We start from the raw sequence: 19839 nt of genomic DNA on the forward strand, positions 1-19839 counted from the left end.
TTCCTTTCTTAAGGCAGATGTTAAGTAAAGTGTGGTGGTTTTTTTCCTCACCTACAATACGACAGTTGGAAGGGCCTCTATAGCTCTTGTTTAGCTCTTGACTTGCTAGGTGACCTTCTCTGTACCCTAATTTGTTGATCTGGAAAAGAAGGACAGCAGGAAATGTCTGTCCATTAATGTGTATACAGTCTTCAATAGGAAAGACAAAGGTTGATCTTCAGCGATAAAGAATATTATTTCCTTGTCAAGAATGGTGTTCAGGGCAAATGTTAACAAACCTGCCTGAAAAATACAGTTGTGGTTTGTCTTGGGTCTGGAACAGCACTGGGGGATAAATTGTGCAGAACGTTCTTTGTGGGCAAAATCTTGAGAAGTGGCCATATGTTTTATTTATCTCGGGTTTGAGGTGCTCAGGTGGAGACCCATGAAATGCATTACCAGATCTTGCCAAAGACTGGAACACCCACATCGTGGGCCTTGAGTTCATTAAAAATATCTTGGATGGGCTGCCAAAACCAGAAAATAGTGCTTGTGAAAATAGCACCTAAGCCCGTAGCTGTTGCAAAAGTAATTGCAACAAAATATGCTGATTGTGGGATTTTGACGGGGAAGAGCTGGGTGAGCAAGCCTGCAAACTGCTTTTTGTTTTTAAATACACAGGTCAGAGTTTGCCTTATGTTTGATTTTGTTGGCACAAGGATCTGTAGTAGAGTTCTGAAAAATCTCCTAATATCTCGGGATACTTTAGTATAAGAAATAATGACTGGCAAGGGTTCACGTTTCCTGGCGTATCTTACTCACCTTCCCTCCTGAAGAAAGTCATTGCTTTGGGGAGAGGAAGGAAACGTAGACACCGTGCTTCTTCCGACTTTGCATTCGATTACCTCGGCGTGACATTTGCATGAGTTTGTTTTGGGGGTTTGTTGTTCCTGTGAGTAACACCCTGAACGTGCTATCAGCGGTGCTCAGGCCCCGTCACAGGGACAAGGACATGGGATGGAAACGCATAAGCTCCTGGCACTGGTTCAATTCCATTTAATGGGAGGAATGGGAGTTTGTTGGGTGTTAAGCCAAACCGAGTGCTTTTGACAAATTGGCTGAAAATATATGATGAGCTCCACGACTGATGAAGGTTTTTGCAACAGCTCTTACTCAGTTACAGTGACGTGCCTTAAAATTTCAGCGGTGCTTCAGTAAGAGAGTGCCTTTTGCTTTTTGCACAGCACCTCGTTGATGGCATACCGGAGCACCGGGAGGGTTTGGAAGCTGCAGGACTGCACTTAGCACAAGAGAGGTGACGACTCGCACTCGTGAGCGTGACGCCTCTGCTAGGTCTTTACTGAAGAGTCCTTGCCTTGCTTTCTGAGGCTCTTTTCTCTCCTCCTGCTATGCTTTTCTGTTTTTTCCTCTCTGCTTTCAAATATGCTTTCTTCTCCCCCTTTTCTGCTTATGTGTCACTCATGAAAATGCACCGGCACATTTGTTGACATCCTCTTCAGATAAATCACTCCTTTCATCTACCACTTAGGTGTGGTTCTCTTCCAATTTCTTTTACTTTGCTTGTCTCCCTCCGTACATATTAGTTTTCTTTTCAAAACCCCACAGATCTCTAATGTAAAGGTTTTATTAATATTTAGTGGCAAGAACATTTCCAGAGAAAATGGGTTTAAGTGCTGCCATCACTGTTCGAATGGAATCTGAGTTTTAGTTCACTCTGCTGTACTGAAGGCCGCCTTTGTCAGGGGAAATGCAGTACCACCGAGTCAATATTTTAGTTTGATCAGGTAATAGAAAAGGTATAAAAATGCATATATTCACTTAAGCCTGTTAATGTCTCTTCCTGTGCTGCACAGTTGTTCTGGTGGCGGTTTATAGCATAGTAGTGGGTTTAAGAGCTATGAGAAGCCATAGATGGGTTGTAGGTTTGCTGTGTTGGTGAGAGCTGTAATTAGCTGTTCTTTTTTTGTTGTTCTATTTTCCTTCTCTCGGATAGCATGTAACAAGATATGATCCAGACCCTTTCAGTTTCTGGCCACAAATAGGATTGTTGTGCAAGAAAGCAGATACTTTCCAAGATTTATGGTATGCAGCTGGGTCTTCTGTGGAGAATGCCAAACTGTGCCGGCTGCGCCCGAGACGAGGGGCGTGCAGCTTGCACTGGTGCTTCTCGAATGCTCATGTAGGTAAGGGTGCGTGACAGCAGTGCGCAGAGGCAAAAGGATCTGAGCGAGAACATTTCTGTTTTGCTGGATGGATTTCAGGCCAGAGGAGTTCCCCAGTGGGGCTGGGACAGGAAAGCTCCCTGCAGCTCACGGGTTCTGGCAGTGCCGCTGCCTTCTGCTGCCTCCAAACGCACATGGAACTACAGCATCGCTGTAGATGGAGTTTTGCCGCTAACATAAAAAAAAACAAAGCAAAACCATAATATTATGGCCAGTGCTCTAGCCAGAACATAGTGTCTGTGCATATTGTAATGAAGATACTCAGCAATAATTAAGAAAATATGTAGAGACTAAACAATGGATTCAGATCCCAGTTACAGCTTCCTGGGCTGTGACAGATCTGTTGTGTCAGTGAGTAACTTCAGCTAACTGAAAGCAGGAGTGTCCTCCCAGGCTTGATGTGGTGCGGAACTGCTCTCCGTGCCTTACGCTGGGGGAAGCAAGCTCAGAGTCTGGCATCCATATGTCAATTAACTGAAGATATCCCTGGATTTTCGTAGGGGTAGTATTTCAGGGCTGATAACCTCAGCTGAAACGTTATGGAAATGTGGACATCTGTCATATAACGACAGTGAATGCATTTGCAAAAGATACACTTGGCAAGCCACCCAATTTAAATTGGTTCAGTTTTTATTTATTTCATGGGAGGAGGGAGCAAGAGGCAGAGATGGAGAATTGTCAGATGTTTCCCCCTTCTAACTCTTTCTCCTTGTGAGTTAGCTTTGCCTTTTAATGAAGTTGAAAGGAAGTATTGCCAGGGTGCTGCTTTCTGAGCGAACAAACCGCATGGGTCAGCGGGGCCGGAGGCTGGATGCGGGGAGCTGAGCTCCCGACTTCCCCAGCGCGCAGCACCAAAGCCGTGAGGGAGGTGTGGTGCAGGGCTGAACCGGAGCCCTTCTGCCTCCGTTTCCACATTCTTTCCTTTACAAGGCTTTTACAAGGCTTTTGGTCCTTTTCCATCTCTTCTTCTTGTTTGTCTTTCACTTCTGCTGTTGCTTCAGGCACGTTTTTTGGGGTTTTGCATCCTTGCTAGCCTTTTCCAGTCCTGGTGTGTTTAAGTGTGAAAGGGCAGGCGTGACCCTTAGGCACACACTAGTTTATTTTTAAGCACTTCCAACACTTGCCATATCCCTCTTTCTTCCCCCTTCCGTTAGATAATCACATTTTATTTCAACCCATTTCCAAATCTTTCAGAAACCTTTTTGCCAAGATCTGTGGTTTTTATTTTCCCTCTGCATGGCATGGTTTTAGTTATAAATCTAATTAGAAGATGGGAAGTGTTTGGTTAGTATTTTTTTTTTTTTTGTAAAATCTGTGTCACTCACAGTCCAATAATGTTTGTCTCCTCCCTTCCGTAGCGTGTAGAGGAATAGGGAATCCTTCAACTGAAATGTAATTAAAACCGATTGAACAAACCCATGTTACCTAATCATGCCATCAAATATTTGCTGAAAGTAAATCAACAGCATCCACCCACCCTGTTCTTTCATACGCTCTCATACTCAATTTAAATTAACAGGTCATTAATGGAGCGACTTTAGTCTACAACAGCTGAGGTTCTGACCAGAGCCTTTGTCTCGGGGTGTCCTAAGCATAGCGCTTCCACCTTGGTTGGCATGGGCAGGCTGAATGGCAGGAGCTTATGGGCTTGATGTTACAAAGATACAAATTCAAGAAAAACCTGGTGTACAAAAAGAGTTGCGGTTCAGAGAGAAGGACAGATTATTATTATTTTTCCAGAGTAGTTTCCGAAAGTCTGGAGTTACTTTGTACTCGGAATTTTCTAGTAGAGTCCGCTGAATCTTCCAGATTTTAAATAGTGGTGGTCTTTATATGTGTGGCCTCCAAGATTTGAAGGTGCTACAGCCCAGAGCCTTTTTCTCTTACAGGTTCATTAGCAAAAGAGGTTTATGAAGGGCCTACTGAAAATGGTTGTTTCTGAAGGTGTGTAGCCAGCAATGGTTTTGGCCACTCAGAAATCTGAGTATGCTTCAAATACGATATGAGGATATGTGGATTTCAGCAGTAATATGCAGAAGTAGATGTTTCTACTGAGGTCTTTGAGAACAGGAATTATGGTGAATAACTGCAGCATTTTAAAATTGTGTGTTTTAATTGACAGAAACGTTCCCTAAAAAAATGGTTGCCGTTTTATTTAGTGCGTTATTAATCCAGCAGAGCAACATACTGCAGCTTATTGCTTTCTGGTTTTCCTTTCTCCTGCCTGTTTGAAACAAGCTGACAAACACAGCCCGTGTTTTCTTTGAGCTAACGGGGAAATTGAGGGCTGGGGAAATCGGAAAAAAGCTTTGAAAATCAGGTATTGATTGAACTGGCGTGGCAGTTACCCAGCAGGAAGGATATACTTCCCAGCAAACCACTTGCCTCTGGGATAAAAGGCAGCTGGAGAACGAGGTCTTGAGCATTTGCTGAGGTAGGTCTCCGATGGTAAGCGAACAGAGCAGTGCCCAGCGGACAGGAAAATCGTGTTCTCTCAGAAGCTTGGTGAGGTGCCTGCAAGTGTCCTCGGGGCAGAGATGGACTGTGTTTTTCCCTCCTCGGCTATCCCTGCGTGCCGTGGGGAGGTTGCGAGTCAGGCAGCAAGTGGCATGCTTCCTCCGGAGGGGCTGGCAGATAAACCGCCGCTGGCTTGAGCTATGTAGTGTGCTTTGCACTACAGTGGTTTTCATTCATGACTGTCCTTATCAACAGTATGGATTCAAAAAATGATGTTTTCTACTGGCTCAAGCAGAGAGGCTCACGATTAGTTCTCTCCATCAAAGAGTATCCTGTTCTACACAGGGGTCTTTATTCTGCCTGTGACCAGGGTACAGTGCAGGGGTTGCCTCTGGCGCTGTGCGAGAATGGCCTGAGTATCCTTAATATTTTGCAGTCAATGTGAGGGAGATGCTAAATTTCCATTCATCTAATTTTTTCGTTATGTGATATTATGGGGTTGAGTCAGATTTCCTGTGCTTTCTATTCACTGGAGTCACATGTTGGCATTAGATATTTTGTAGATTTACTTGCACCAGAAAATGGATCTGCACGTTTAATGATTGCAGTTCCCTTTATTATCTTTGTGGCAAAGTGTACAAGAGAGATTATGTGGTTTTTACCTGCTTCAGGTAATGCGCTTTCTGTAGCGGTAGAATCTGCACACAGTCCACATTAGACTCGGAGGAGGCAACATGCAAACCATGCTCTAGCTTGGGCACAAGGGCTGGACGGGGGCAGTAGGGAAGGTTAGCAGTGCAGGAGGAGCAAAAAACCCAATTCTTTCCCAGGCATTGACGTTGTGCAGCACTGTTTATTCAAAATGACTCAAGATCATAGAATCATAGAATGGTTGGAAGGGACCTTAAAGATCATCTAGTTCCAACCTCCCTGCCATGGGCAGGGACACCTTCCACTAGACCGGGTTGCCCAAAGCCCCATCAAACCTGACCTTGAACACTTCCAGGGATGGGGCATGCACTCTGGTTGCCTCTGGGCAACCTATTCCGGTGCCTCACCACCCTCTTTCCATTTAAAATCATTACCCCTTGTCCTATCACTATGCTCCCTTGTAAAAAGTCCTTCTCCCTTCTTGTAGGCCCTCTTCAGGTACTGGAAGGCTGCAATAAGGTCTCCTTGAAGCCCTCTTCTTCACCAGGCTTAACAACCCCAACTCTCTCAACCTGTCTTCATAGGAGAGGTGCTCCAGCCCTCTGATCATCTTCAGGGCCCTCCTCTGGACTCACTCCAGCAGGTCCATGTCCCTCTTATGTTGGGGGCCCCAGAGCTGAACGCAGTGCTCCAGGTGGGGTCTCACAAGAGTGGAATAGAGGGGGAGAATCAGCTCCCTCGACCTGATCCTCACACTTTTGATGCAGCCCAGGATATGCCTGGCTGCCTGGGCTGCAGGCGCACATTGCCGGGTCATGTTGAGCTTCTCATCAACCAACACCCTCAAGTCCTCCTCCTAAGGGCTGCTCTCAATCCATTTTCCGCCCAGCCTATATTTGTGCTTCGGATTGCCTCGACCCAGGTGTAGGACCTTGCACTTGGCCTTGTTGAACTTCATGAGGTTCGCACGGGCCCACCTCTCAAGCCTGAAGATATTTAAAGTCAATACAGATTTCAGCACTATGGAGCCACAGCTTCATCCTTTCTGTCTGATATGGTTCCACTTCCACAACTTTGTTACTGGATAATAAACAAAAAGATCTGTCCAAAACATGTGGACACATGGGAAGCCTACTTTGAGTGGCTGAATGCAAGTGCTGTGTGTGGAGCTAGGGAAGAGGAGGAAGGGAATGGGATTTCTCCTCCCATCCTCAAGGTCCTGCTCAGGATCCAGTTGTAATCTGGGTTGGGCAGTGGCAGAGAAAGGACTCGGTGCAAGGAAACTCAGGTCAAGTTTTGATTAAAGGTTAAACCTTGCCATGCTCCAAACTGGCAAGCAGCAGCTGTGATGATAGGCCTGAAAAGCACACTTTTCTACGTCTCCTAAGGCAGCTTGTTTTCAGACACTGCCACTTTGGCAAAGTGCCTTTTCCTCTTGTTTTGCTTGACTGCCTCAGAAACTCCTAAGGCAGTTGGTAGTGCTGAAGTGTCTTCAGGCTCACAGGACTTGCCAGGCAGCAGGAGACCCACATTCAGGCTGGTCCCATCCCCATCATCTGCTGGAATAAGCTTCCTCCAAAGAAGGCAGAAGCCGTACTGCCCTTGTGGAGTGGCCTCACCTGAGATGAAAGTCCCTGAGCTGCAGGATGGGGCTTTAGGGCTGCAAAACCTGTCTTATTTTCTAAGAAAAGTGTATGTCTCTTATCCAGGACAGAGGGAGGAGGGAGAAGGATGCCCACAGGGGAAATACTAATTTTCAGTCTCCTACCAACATGTGTTGAGAACACAGTCTGCTTAAAGCAGTGTGTTCACAACAAGATTCTCATTCTCCTGAAGGGAGACAAAAACGTGCTGCATATGGCACAGAAGAGGCTGTGGAGGACAGCTGCCTGGAGGAAGGCCTGAACTCTGACAGCAGCACAATTCACAGGACTTTTGGATTTTTTTCATATTCAGGAGGCTTTAGATGTACAATCTGTGCTAATTTTCCCAGCCTTTTAATAGCAATATTTGTATTTTACCACTCAGAACTGACAAAAATCTTCGTTGGCCCTGGAGTCAGTAGAGAAACAGAATACTCTGACTTACGAAAAAAATAAAGCTGACTGAGGGAATTTATCCTAAACCAGAATCGCTCCGATCTGCTTTATTACCCCTTTTCCCTCCTCTTTTCTTTCCTTTCCCAAAGTATAGCATTAAGTCTGCCCAGTCACTAAGAGATCTATAAATCCTTCCCAAAGAAAAATAAATCCTAAACCTCCCTCCGTACATGACAGCAAATTGATAATAGTCATTGCTGCGGAGAATTGTAGGGTGATACCCTGCACGCTGCCCTAAGTGCGTGCCGGCGTTGTCAGCCTGGTTATGAGACCCATTAGTGCCCGGTATTGCGGTTTACGCTGCATCCATTGCTTGGCAGGAGGGCGGCACTGGAAGACGAAGTTCGTGTACCAAATGGGGTTTCATATTCAGACTCAAGGTACCTTTTCCGTGGGCTTAGCATATGCAGCATTCTGATTTTTTTTTTTTTTTTTTTTTTTAATTTTTAAGGGTTTTTTGGATATGTGAGGTTCAGTCCTGCAGACGATTGCTGGGAGGGAGTGTAACATGTTCGGTAGTTGGAAGGCTTCTCTCTGCGGTGTGCCCCTTTGGCACCGCTGTGAGCCACGCAGCGTTGGTTGCAAAGGCCGGGGCGTACCCTGACAAAGTCACGCACGGCATATAAACTTGCTTTGGGCTGGGGTACTGTTCAATTAAACGTTTACAGGCAGACTGGCTCTGTGTAGTTCAGCCTCATGTCATCTCTCTGTGCCCTTTTTCTCTCACACCCACCTTCATCTTTCCTATTGTTTAGATTATAGACACCCCCAAAAAGACTGCAACGTGCTATGTGCTTGCTCAGCGGGGGAAATTAGTGCACATCGGGGCACTGATTCTGATCAGAGGCTCTTTCCACTGTCATTATTTTTCCTTCAGAAATGCATTTCCCACACAATCTAGCAGGAATTACTGCTACATTATTTCTTAATGTTTCCTGCAGCGTTTCTTACTCTGTAAGAAAGGAAGTTTTAATCTCTAAATCTTTGAAATATTTTTCTTCTTTATATTTCTCTTTTTTTTTTAAACAAAATTCTGCGTGAAGAATGACAGTGAAGAGCAGGTCAGGTTGAAGGCACCTCAGAAGCGTCTGCTCGGGCCATCTCTCGCTGCAGCTATCACATTGCTGTCCACGAATGCAGCAGGGGTATTTTTAGCGCTCCTCCGAAGCAGGCTGCTTGCTCAGGTTACCTCGGCACTGCAGTCGCTCCAGGAGATGCTTTACATCCTGCAAAGTTTGAGGTGACTGAGCTGTAAGAGTTTAGGTAGCTTGCATTTGTTTGGCAGTGTCCTGAAGAACCCTTCCAGGTGTTCAACTGGGAGGAAAAAGCCCCTGAGGTTGTCACTGTTGGGTATAAATTGGCCCCTTGCAGGCAAGCAGGGGGGCATGCCCTTGCACCGGAGCAGCCAGGGGCAGGGAAGGAGTGAGCTGCCAGCCCAGAGCTCCCGGCTCCTTCCCTGGTCGGCTGCGGCTGAGCTTCTGTTGCAAACCTTGCAGCAACTTTTAAAAACGTGAGTTTTGTTGAAGGAACAACCTCCAGAATTACTGGGATAAAATTCGACGTTCTCAAAACCTTCCTCTGGAGTTGAAATCATCTCTCTGGACCTCACAGCACTTCTGTGACTATGTGCTATGCACGTACATAAGAAATTTTATTACTATGTCCTGATTTTCCAGATAGACACCCTTGAGGGCCAGAGTGTTTGGGTGACACTCAACAGTAGCGCTTGAGCTACCTCGCGTGGATCTTGGTTACTGTGGCACAGAAAGAGGGGGACTTTGGAGTGAAACATGCCTTCAGTGCTTCTCAGCTTTTTTAAAAAAAAAATTAAAAATTGACATCTGTTTTAATTAGTTACCAACCCTTTTCTTTATTAAATAGTTTTTAATTTTTTGTGAAGGATGCCATTAGGATGCCAGGAGGGGCGGAGGGGAGTTACTGCTCTGCAAACGAGCCAGCTAGCGTCAGTGGACATGGCTCAGCCTCTCCGCAGTCTGACTCAGTGGTAAATGCTCTGAAGGTAACGCTCCTCCGGTACCGTCCATGCAAAACGTCATGTCTGTTACTCAAAACGTGTCGTATTGTCCTGGCAACATTCCTGTGGATGCCACTGGGATGTTGCTGTCATGAGCGGGGTTGTTTTTCTGTTTGTCACTCATTGCATCTGTGGCCTGTGTGTTTCTCGGGGCAGGGATCCGGCCCTTACAGTGGGGGTGATGCCAGCCATAGCTGCTCTCCACATTACTTACACTTGTACAGTTTTTCTTTGAAGCTGAAAGCGGTGTTTTTCTGAATAAGGAAGTCTTTCTACTTCATCTAGGATGCGTATTTGTTCTCCAGTGGAATATAATGGATTCCTGTAACCTATGCAGAGAGAAATACTTTAATGCAAAGATAAAGCCAATGCGCATGGTATATTCATAATAAAAATAGCAGAACTTTGGGCTGAAGACTCTGCATCATGATCCCAAGGTCAGTGTTGAAACTTCTCTGAGAGCAGATGTGATTTACTCTGAAGTCAGGGTTGGATTGCCGAGACCTGCGTTGCATTGATAAACAACAATTGACACAAGCCATCAGAGGGGCGAATTTGCCAGTTCTTACCTATGTCAGCAGTGAAACTGTTGCAGTCAATGAAACTTAGGAAGCTGTTACAAGATGCAATGGTTTACGGGTGATCTGAACCACCAAGTGGCCGAGTTCCCCGTCCCACTGCAGTGTGGGCATCAGCTGTGTCCATGCTCCTCTGGAGAGGATTAAAAACTGATGGTGAGCTGAGCAGAGAGCAGGGACTCTGTATTCCTGTCTCCTAACACTGGCTCTGACATGATTATTTTCTGGTGCTTTGTACACATCTTCTCTTCTGTACTTCACTCATTAGCTATACTGCTTTAATATTAATTCGGTTAAGTGGGTGTTATTCCCCACCTATACAGATGTTGCAGGGACATACTGGTTACTTGGAGGGGGTAGGTTTGCACTCCTTCGGGGAGAACTGGAGGGGACTTTTGTAGACATTGCTCTGTTTTTGAGCTTCGTGGAGACGCACAGTGCACAGTAAGAGCTCAGTAGTGCTGTTGACTTGCCTGGACACTGAGTTTATGTGCAGGGTGATTATCTTCCACATGGCTGGGTGACATTGACTTCTCCTCTGGGAAGCCTGAGGAAATAGGTTTATGCAAGTGAACTGTGCAGAAATTACAGCAATCGGATCCCTTTCTGTAACATAAAACCCAGGCGCAGGGCTTCACCACAGCCACCTCGCCTGTTTTTCTGGCTTCTGAATGGGGGAAGCAGTGGCAGAGTGCTCGATCCCTCTCTCCACGTGCACACAATTGCAGGTCCCCTCTCTGATGGCCACCCCTGACCGCGTCCCCAGCAGCAGCACTGTGCCCGTGAGCGCGCTGGTCTCGCCCTCGTACAGGAGAGGTACAGTGAACCACTGTTCCCAGCTCCTGAGGAGTGCCCGGTTCAGCAGCGTTCGGGGTCCTGTGTGCACCTTCCAGATACGTCACCTGCTGTTGCCTAGAAAATAAAGCTATGCCAAGCAATTTTGTCAAGAGATCATGCATAATTATCAAAAAAAGCCTCTTGTAGCTCTCTTAAAATACCCATTGGCAAAGACGCTTCCCTGAACGGAACGTTTAACAACATGCTTTTTGACAGCCTGTAATAGCTGGTTGGTGTAAGTGAAATATCTGAACAATGGCTGATACCTTGGTTGCTGAAATGGGTTGGTAAGAAATACAGAGAATTGAGTTCAATATGGTGTGAAAGCTCAGCTTTTAGTTTGCTAGCAGGTATTGCAGCAGGCAGAAATAGACATAAGTGATACTGTTATATTCGAAATGGAAAGTGAGCTGTCAGCTAAACAGACTGCCCAACCTTCCCCATCCCCAGCCGGGGAGGAGACCCTGCTGTTTCCCAGAGTGAAGCATATGGGTTTGATCCTGCCTTTCTGGGGAATGCAGAGCTCCCACTTGCATCACTCAGCAGAATCAGATGCAGGAGGAAGAAGAAGCCAAAGTGAAGAGCCTGCTTTTCTTTATAAATTCGGCAATTTGGAATTCCTGCAAAAAAGTAATAGTCTTTGTTACAAAACCTCATCGTTAGTGCAATCCCCTTCTGCATAGCAAGAAATCTAAAGAGCAGGAATGTATTTTAAAGCGACAGATCCCTAAGAAAACAGAGAGGGAGGTCATTGCTAAAAATAGTGCTGTTTTTTTCCTGAGTAATGAGGAGACTTTGGGGAAAAAAAAAAAAAAATTACCCGTGAATCTCCCGCTGGCGGAGACAGTGGTGAAAGAGAGAGGAGCTTTGCCATGCAGCGGGTCTGATAAAGGCTCTTCCACGACCCGATCCATCATGCAGGGTGGCTGAAAGAAGAGATTGCCGTGTGCGTGTCCCCATGCCTGGGAGCTGGTGATCTTCCCCACCCTACCGGTAGTTATGGGATTATTCCCTATGTGCAAGTGGTATCACTAGGGATACGTAAGTCCTTATTTCATAGGGCAGGATGTGTTTCTTTCTTTTTGCAAGTTGTATATGACCAAACCGCGTGCTGGTGCATGGAGATGTGCGTATTCCATAGAGGTTTGCTTTGCAGACCAGGGGTTATAATTACAGAATGATGTCCCTTATCTAGTCTGACTGCCTGAATAACCGAGGGCACAGGCTTCCCTGCGAAACTTGCATCAGGTTTTCCTGTCCTGAGTTCAGGGTCGCCTACTGGAAGCTCCACTATGCCATCTACAAATTAAAGCGAGGTATGCTTTAATCAAAAACAAGGTCTGGGGCTAAGTGTAGGAGTTGCTGCAGAAAAGTAAGTGTTCTGTGGTACCCAGGAGGTCCAGCAAGAAGATTTAATGATCCCTCCTGCCTTTAAATCCAGAGCGCTGTAATCAGTCTAATTATCTTTAAATGCAATTGGTCAGTTATATAGGTATGCCCATACTCAGGAAGGACCCATGAAAGCTTAAATATACTACTGCTCTTCTTTGTGGCTGCAAAACAAATTTGTAAAATAAAATTTCCACTTTTTTAAACATATCCTTGTCTTGGAAGCTCAGGAAAATATAAATCAGCAGACTGTTAAAGACTCTTACCACTACCTTAGTAAGACAGAAAAAGCTGTGGCTGGAGAAACGTGCAGTGTAAGTTTAAAGTGTTTAATTTTACTGAGCCCATATTGAGCCTGGAAACACCTGAAGATGCAAAGTATTTTTTGTTTAAATGCTGACAGTATGCCCTTGAAGGTTTTATATGGAAATTGAGCCGATTACTCTGTTTCTATAACGCAATTACTGTTTATTAGGAACACTATAATTTTAACACGTTAGTCAGTATTGATCAGAAAAATCTATGTGTCATAATATATCTGGGATAACGTACTGTATGACTCAGCGGACCTGAATTTGTCCTTCATAAGAATAAAATTTGGCAAGTATGAAGAAGTCCGGCAGCCTCAGTTTCCCCATCGGTACAATGGCACCCCTGTGTTTTCTTGCCTACGCTATTGGTTTGCAATTTATGGATAAAAAAGTGATTTCTAACTAATACAAGTTTAATAGTAATCCGTAAAAGTTCTCATGATGTGTAAGTAATGCTACTTCTAAAATGCTAATACACTAAATTTGACATTATCAATTCATTTTTATAAATCCCAAATGTATTCTGCCTTGTCTCTTTGTTCCCCAGCCATTCAGAGCTCTGCCGCTGGCATTGAAATGCTGCCTTTTCTTCTGACTTCTGTGATCTGTGTCTGATTTGACTATTGATACGTTATTATACTTTGAAAATAGTCGGTTATTTCCTTTTTGGTTTTACTTTTTCTTATATTCATCTAGTCCATGTTAAAAGTACAGTGGATGTGTGATGAACTAATTATAACATTTCTTTTCTTTTGCATTCTCATTGCAGTTCCTTCCAGTTTGTAGCTCGCTGTTTTGCTGCAGCTTTATGCGCTGTGGGTGTTTTACATGAAACATTTGCCACGGCATCGTTTTGCCTTTGAAAACAATGGAATGATGACAAGCTTCATTTTGGGCACTATAATTTTGGTGCACAATCTTAATTGGTACTGAAATGCAATTTGGACGTATAGCTCATGTTGTATGAACTTTATGGTGTTGTACGATCAGGTTGATATTTTATCAAGATAACGGATGCGCGAATTCTCTCCTCAGGATGTGCATGTGGTGTCGGTACCACCTCATCAACAACATATTTGGGAATGTTTTTTGCTTTGTATTTGTATGCTTGCATTGTCTTAGGAGAACGTAGCAATATGTAGCAGTGGGGTTAGAGGTAGTTTATCATGTATTAGTGAGCGTGGAGGTAATTTCGAAGCACAGGAATGTTTGGATTAAGTCTGGAGGTTTGTACTTCATGATTTTCCTCAGGTTACTGGTAAGTTTTGCTCACAGGGCTGCCGCACGCTCGCTTGGGCTGGGAGCCAAAGGGAAGATGGGACCTGCCATGTGGGATTGGTGGGGTGGCTGGGCAAGAGGGGTCAGGGAGCCCAGAGATCTCCATGAGTATTTCACGCTGCACATGAAGTACCACGGGCTTTGAACGCTACGGCAGCCAGCAGGGGACGTGGCTGCTGTCATCTGCAGTTAGGGTGCAGGTTTCTGCCTGGCTCCCAGGTAGAGGATTCTCCGTCCTTTCACTCCACTGTGTTGGAAGTAAGCTAGAAATGAATCGGCACGACTGTACCATGAGCCTCCTAGCTGTCCTTTTATTCAGTCAAGGTTTCTGCTGAGATTTTGAGTGAAGTTTTCGATACTGGGCTTTCTACTCTGTCGTAACTATTTAAAACACATTCAGGAATGCATAAGTATTACGTTTTCTCTTGAGTGCTTGTAAACGCAAAGTAATTCCATTAGTGCTGCTTCTGACAAGTTAGTGTTGAACTAATGAACTGAGAAGAAAACAACCCTGTATGCAAATCCACAATGCATACAATGCGGAGGGCCAAACAAATACGAATACAGCGATATGCACAGCTATCATGACTGTGCAAAGAACTGCCAGCACAAAAGGAGAGTTTGGTGATAAATCTGCAGAAATGTAGCCTGTGTCATCCCATGTTTCTGAAAAGGAGGCAAATAAAATTACTGTGATGCCTTTGAGACCCAGGGATCTGTTGCACTGTATGCACAAGCAAAAGTGGTTGCTGATAAAGATTTCTCCACTTCCCACCCATAAAAATGGCATGAGTATTCCTTTTGACCCCACCTGGTCAATTCTGCGTAGGATGGTGGCTTTCCAGGGCTGTCTGGTATGTGTTTGTCCCTTCCTAGCAACCAGGGGCCATTTATTCACCTGGAAATAAAGGACTTTGGGAAGCGTCACCTTTTAGTTTATTATTGTGTCAGCATTAGCTGCTTAGTAAATATTGTCTGATGTTTATTGACCAGAAAGACTGTTGAAATTGTAGGTACAATGTGCCATCTCAGAAAAGCTACCCAACAGGTCTTACTTCTTGATAATATGAAGTTAGGAACATCAGCAACCAAACGTTGGAAAGAAGCATCCGTCTCAACAAGTCCAGCCCTCTGCCCTTTGCAATGGCTCAGCCATAGATGGCTGATTTGGGAGGTTTCACTGAAAACCCATTTTTCATGCTTTTACCGTGGCACAGTGTTTCACGCTACAGCAAACATAGCTAAACCACATGCATGTTTTTATGATGATACCAAGATTCCACCCGTTTTCCTTCTGATTTCAGGCTGCAAGATTCTGGTCATACGGAAAGTTTGCAGGGTTTGGGTTATGCCCACCCATTAGTATTAAAGACAGTTCCCTTTAAAGGACATTAATTTGTTTGGCCCTGTGAAGTAAGACTGTAGTCTGATTGCCTCCAATCTTGGAGTATTTCTGGTTTTCATGCTTATACTCAGGTTTTCTTCAGCAGAGGCTCAGAGGAACTAGATTATTTTCCCGTCTCTTGCACAGAATAACAGTAGGACCTTGGGGTTGTTCTGCCTTTGCTCATCAGCTGTAGGAACCGGGGCTGGTGGTGTCTTTTCAGGGTGTCGACTTCCCAGGATCCAGCTGCTTTGTGTTTGTTCAGTTCCAGCTAATGCAGTCTCTGTTCACACCTGGGCTTTAGGCACTGTTAAAATACAAATAATAAATAATGACAATGGAAAACAGTTTTTTGCCTTTCTCAACAGTCATATGGCTCTTGCTCCAGAAATGAATGAGTGGTTTAGTAGCAGTTACACTCTAGTTGATTGCTAGTTGATTATTATTAAACAGAAATAATCTTAAATTGCAACACACACAGTATGGTGATAATCACCACTCTTGTTTCTGGTGGCCCCTGCAAGAGCTGCCTGGTGATACGACACAAGCTACTGATTCTCCTGCTTATAATTGGTCAATCTTTTTATAAATCATTACAAAACGCTTTCCTAAAATTTTTTTTGGTATAACTTCTCTGCATTTTTAATTCCATAATTGTAACATGGATGTTATGCAATCATGAATGGGAGTAGATGTGAGTACAAGCAAGGAAACCTATATAACCTACAGTCCACGCTAAGAAAAAAATTGTTAACTTTACTAAATTGTAGATTTCGCTCTGGTTCAATGGAACACACAAGCACGTATAGAACAGTGACTACATGCACAATTCCTCTGATGTCCAGGAAGAACAAATGAAAAAAACCACATATTTTTACTGCCTTGTTTGATTTTAAGAGAACAAGTAAACTCTTTGAAAAAAGGGGAGAACTGCTCTGTGCTTTTTAAACTAGAAATGTTTAGAATCCTCTGGACTGAGCTTCGTGCTTCCGAATTGCGTTCTGCAAGAGACGTGGTTTGGGAAGTAGCTGAGCAAAGTTTCAGTTGAGGCCTGTAAATGTCCTCAGTCTTGTATCTGAAGCACAAAACGGTGATGCACGTGCTAGTTCATGTGTCCCTGTTTTTAATCGTTTTTACCTAGAAGCATGTGCTTTCTGTGTTCAGAAGGAATGTTGTATCCCTTGAGAAATATTCTCTTCTCCTTTTGTGTGTCCCTCCCCTCTGTCCCCTTACCTGTGCTGCATGGTCTGCTTAACGAACGTGTGGCGTTTCCAGATGCATGGCTATATGAACGCCGGTACATCTTAACTGGGTGTAATGAGATCTCTTTCCATCCCTCCCTTTAGGTTGTGTGGAGGAAACTTGGAGATGCTGCAGGGTCGTGCCCTGGAATTAGACAACATTTGTCAGGAAATCAGTATAAAGGACCTATGTAAAAGGCCCTGAGCAAATCCTCTCTCTGAAGAGAAAGAGTTTGAACTGCCGATAAGAGAGAAAGAACTGACTGTGTCCACAGCGGCTTCCCAGCTGACGACAGGGTGTCTGTAGGCACTGCAAGAGGCTCCGTTGGAAGCTAGTAGAGGTTCTGCACAGAGGTCTTTCAGAGCAGCCGTGTTGTCAGTGTCCCCCGAGTCCTGCTAGTGAAACGCCGCCACCGCATCGTCACTTCAACACACCACATTTAGAAGCACTGAGGTATTTCCATCCTAACTAAAAGATAATTGGGATCCTGCAGGAGTTACACGAAATAAGTTTTATTTTGGTTAGTTACAGTGAATCTCTAGGAAGTCTGAATGAATTTTCCGCTGGATTTAACAGAGGTTTTTCACCAGACTGGAGAGACATTGATAAACTGTGCCTTTGGTCTCCACAGTTTTGAGAAAGTCACTTAGTAACTCACACTTCAGTCCATAAACTATTGGTTAATGGTGCTTAGGCAATTTCCAGATGATTTTTTTTGCTTTGGTAGAATACCTGCCTCTGGAGGTGCTAAAAGACCATGAAGTCTCCTAACCAGCCAGTAGTGTAGCATAACTACAGTACGTGTAGTGAAACACAATTTCTTTCTAAACGAAAGTAAAGATAGCTTTCTTTTCGATTCACTTTGATGCACATCTTCTGAAGACGTGTACGATGTTCGCAGCCCTTTAACGAACAGAATACTTAGGTATCACGATTACAGGTCTCAAATCAGAATTTCCATCAGATTTTTCTTTGGAAAGTATTTCCAATTGTCAGGATGCTAATTTCTGCTGTTTAATTTAGAGACATGCTGATTTATTTAACAAGCGTCTGTAAGGATCTAAAAGATTGCACTGCATTATAAAAAAGCTTTTCTTGCCACTGTAGCTTTCTTTCAAAGAAAAAGGTTTTATTATACTCGGAGCATGTCTTTCATTATTATGAGGCAGAAAGCTCTTGTTCAGATTGCCTGAGATTTGACCAGACGACGCCCTAGATATGCTTAGTTTATTTTTATCTATGTGTATGATACTAGTTGTGTGTACTGAATTGCAATGATAGGTATTTTGTGTATATCTAAAAGCAATGATAGTTTCATGTATGAATGTGCAACAGGCTTGTGACTGAATGCTGTTGCTTAACTTTTTACCATAGCTGAGCATCAAAAAGACTAATAAAAGTTTAAAAAAAAAAATAGGAATGCAACAATTCCTGGGTTTCTGGTTTGTTCTTGGTTACGAAGATTTGAGCCAAAGTCAGAACCTCTGTTTTCTCTGAGCTTGCAACGTGCTGTATTCGTGGGCTGTTTGCAGTGGAATGTAGCTCGGCTGCTGTACAATCTTTTGTTATATAGGAGTATGATGTAAATCTGCTAACTGTCTTCAGAAAAAGCGTGTTAATTTGCAGCAGTAATTATATTGGTTTCTGTTGTTATTTTTGCTTGGTACCGTTTGATGTAAGGCCTCTGATCCAGCATTGCTTTCTCGGGCAAAACTCCTGTTCGCTCCGTCTCCTTGAGTTGGAAATGCGGAATCCGGCCTTCCATTTTGAAACATTGCACTCTTCCATAATTTCCTATATATTACCCAGCCCAAACAGTGGTCTGTTATCTTTACATGTTGTTTTCTCCCATACATATTGTTTGCATAGTTAAACTTCAATTGTTGTATTCCTATATATCTATATATATGTATGAAAAAATGTAAAACATGTACTTGTGCCTGCAGTACGTATGTGCAGGGGCTAATTTGAGGGACACTGGTCTTTTGACACTACACTTGTGTAAATTTTGATACTGTATTAAAACTATTTTTTTACAGTTCTGCATACGATTGGGTATCAAGTATCTGTGTTCATCTTAGCAACGGTAATAAATTATAGAATCTCAGCATTGTTTGCTCTCCTTTAATGACCAAAGCCACGAGGTGCTTGGGCTCACATGCAGTTTGGTTTGAAGGAGCCGTTTGAAATGTTTCCTGCTTGGTTGAGAAATTAGCTGCATGTGGTGGATTTTTTTTTGTTCACTTTCTCTCCAGGTATCTTAAAAATCCCAGATATGTGGACTTGCTTATATCTTTTATGCTAACGGAGGTAGCTACTCTATTATATACAGGCAGCAGGGGGCCAGGTGGCAGCTCCAGGTTGCCACCAGCTGCGTGCCCCAGGTGCGACGCATTAAGTCCTCAGCCCTGCTGCGAGGGCAGCTCCAGGGCACCCACACTTCTTGCACGGGCTTTGAGGTGAGGACAGGGCAACGTGGAGCTCCTGGAGCCGTTTCGCTCAGGTAAGAGATGCAGGCGTGTTTGTGGTACTGGGGGAGGCTGGTTGCGTCCCGCTGCGTGTCGGTGGCCTCCTGTGCCCCCCGCAGCTCTGCCCTGGGACCGGGCTCCCTCGTCCCGCCGTGGGCTGCGCGTTTTGGGGGAAAGCGCAGCAAAAGGGCTGCCTGTTACTGCTTGTGCCAGCGAGCAGAAAACTTGCGCTAAATTTTCTGAGAAAAAAAATACTTAGTGCAATCAATATGTTGAAGCTAATAAGTCCTGTGGGGGCTCCTAAAAATACAGCTTACTAAGAGGAGAAAGTGTGCAGTGCGTGGAGAGGAGGGTCAGTGCTCTTGAGAGGTCCTGTAGTCTGCTGATATGTCTCTGTGCTAATGAATAAAAATTGCTGTACTAGTTGCGAACCTTCATCTCATCTGTCTTGCTCTCTGCCCACATGCTTAGGCGTTTTTCAGTAAAATGTAGTCGCGCCAAGCCTCATGGACTCCTCATTCAGTTGTTTTTAGAATAATTCTGCTTTGGTTGAGAATTTGCACATGTTGTTACGGGGCCATTCCCAGCTTCTGAGCTGAGCATGAATGAGCTATAAAATTCACTATGCGAGTGAATTTTAAATAGCACTCACACAGCAGATGTAGTGAGTGATTTTACATTCTGGAGTGGAGAAAAGCCGCTTTGCTGAAGGGTGGGAAGGGAAAGAATGGCAGTTTGTTTTTCAGCAAGTGAATGGTTTCAGTAGAGCCCGTTCCCCAAAGGTTGCAGCTGATGGACATGTTTATGAACACAGCACAAAGCCAGAGTGCCCTTTTTAACGTTTTGAGCACAGCCAGCCCAAACCGCCTCTGCAGCACGGGGACGGCA

At 44.4% G+C, this 19839-nt stretch overlaps 1 protein-coding gene across 3 annotated transcripts in view; it reads left to right on the top strand.

The window, feature by feature from the left end:
* The window catches only part of CCDC85A (coiled-coil domain containing 85A), an 83242-nt gene extending 64709 nt beyond the window's left edge, over positions 1–18533 (top strand). For 2 of the 3 annotated variants that reach the window (XM_087777148.1, XM_087777150.1), the window contains one exon: positions 16588–18532. In XM_087777148.1, the coding sequence (XP_087633274.1) occupies positions 16588–16677 (90 nt within the window). In that variant the 3' untranslated portion in view covers positions 16678–18532. Of the gene's footprint in view, positions 1–9329; positions 9450–16587 lie in introns of all 3 variants that reach the window. The other variant, XM_009476146.2, reaches the window with a different exon arrangement.
* The last annotated feature ends 1306 nt before the right edge of the window (positions 18534–19839 follow it).

This window comes from Nipponia nippon, unplaced genomic scaffold (genome assembly GCF_047370975.1).
Source record: "Nipponia nippon isolate SJK-2023a ecotype South Korea unplaced genomic scaffold, ASM4737097v1 scaffold_4, whole genome shotgun sequence".
In the NCBI taxonomy this organism is placed as follows: domain Eukaryota; kingdom Metazoa; phylum Chordata; class Aves; order Pelecaniformes; family Threskiornithidae; genus Nipponia; species Nipponia nippon.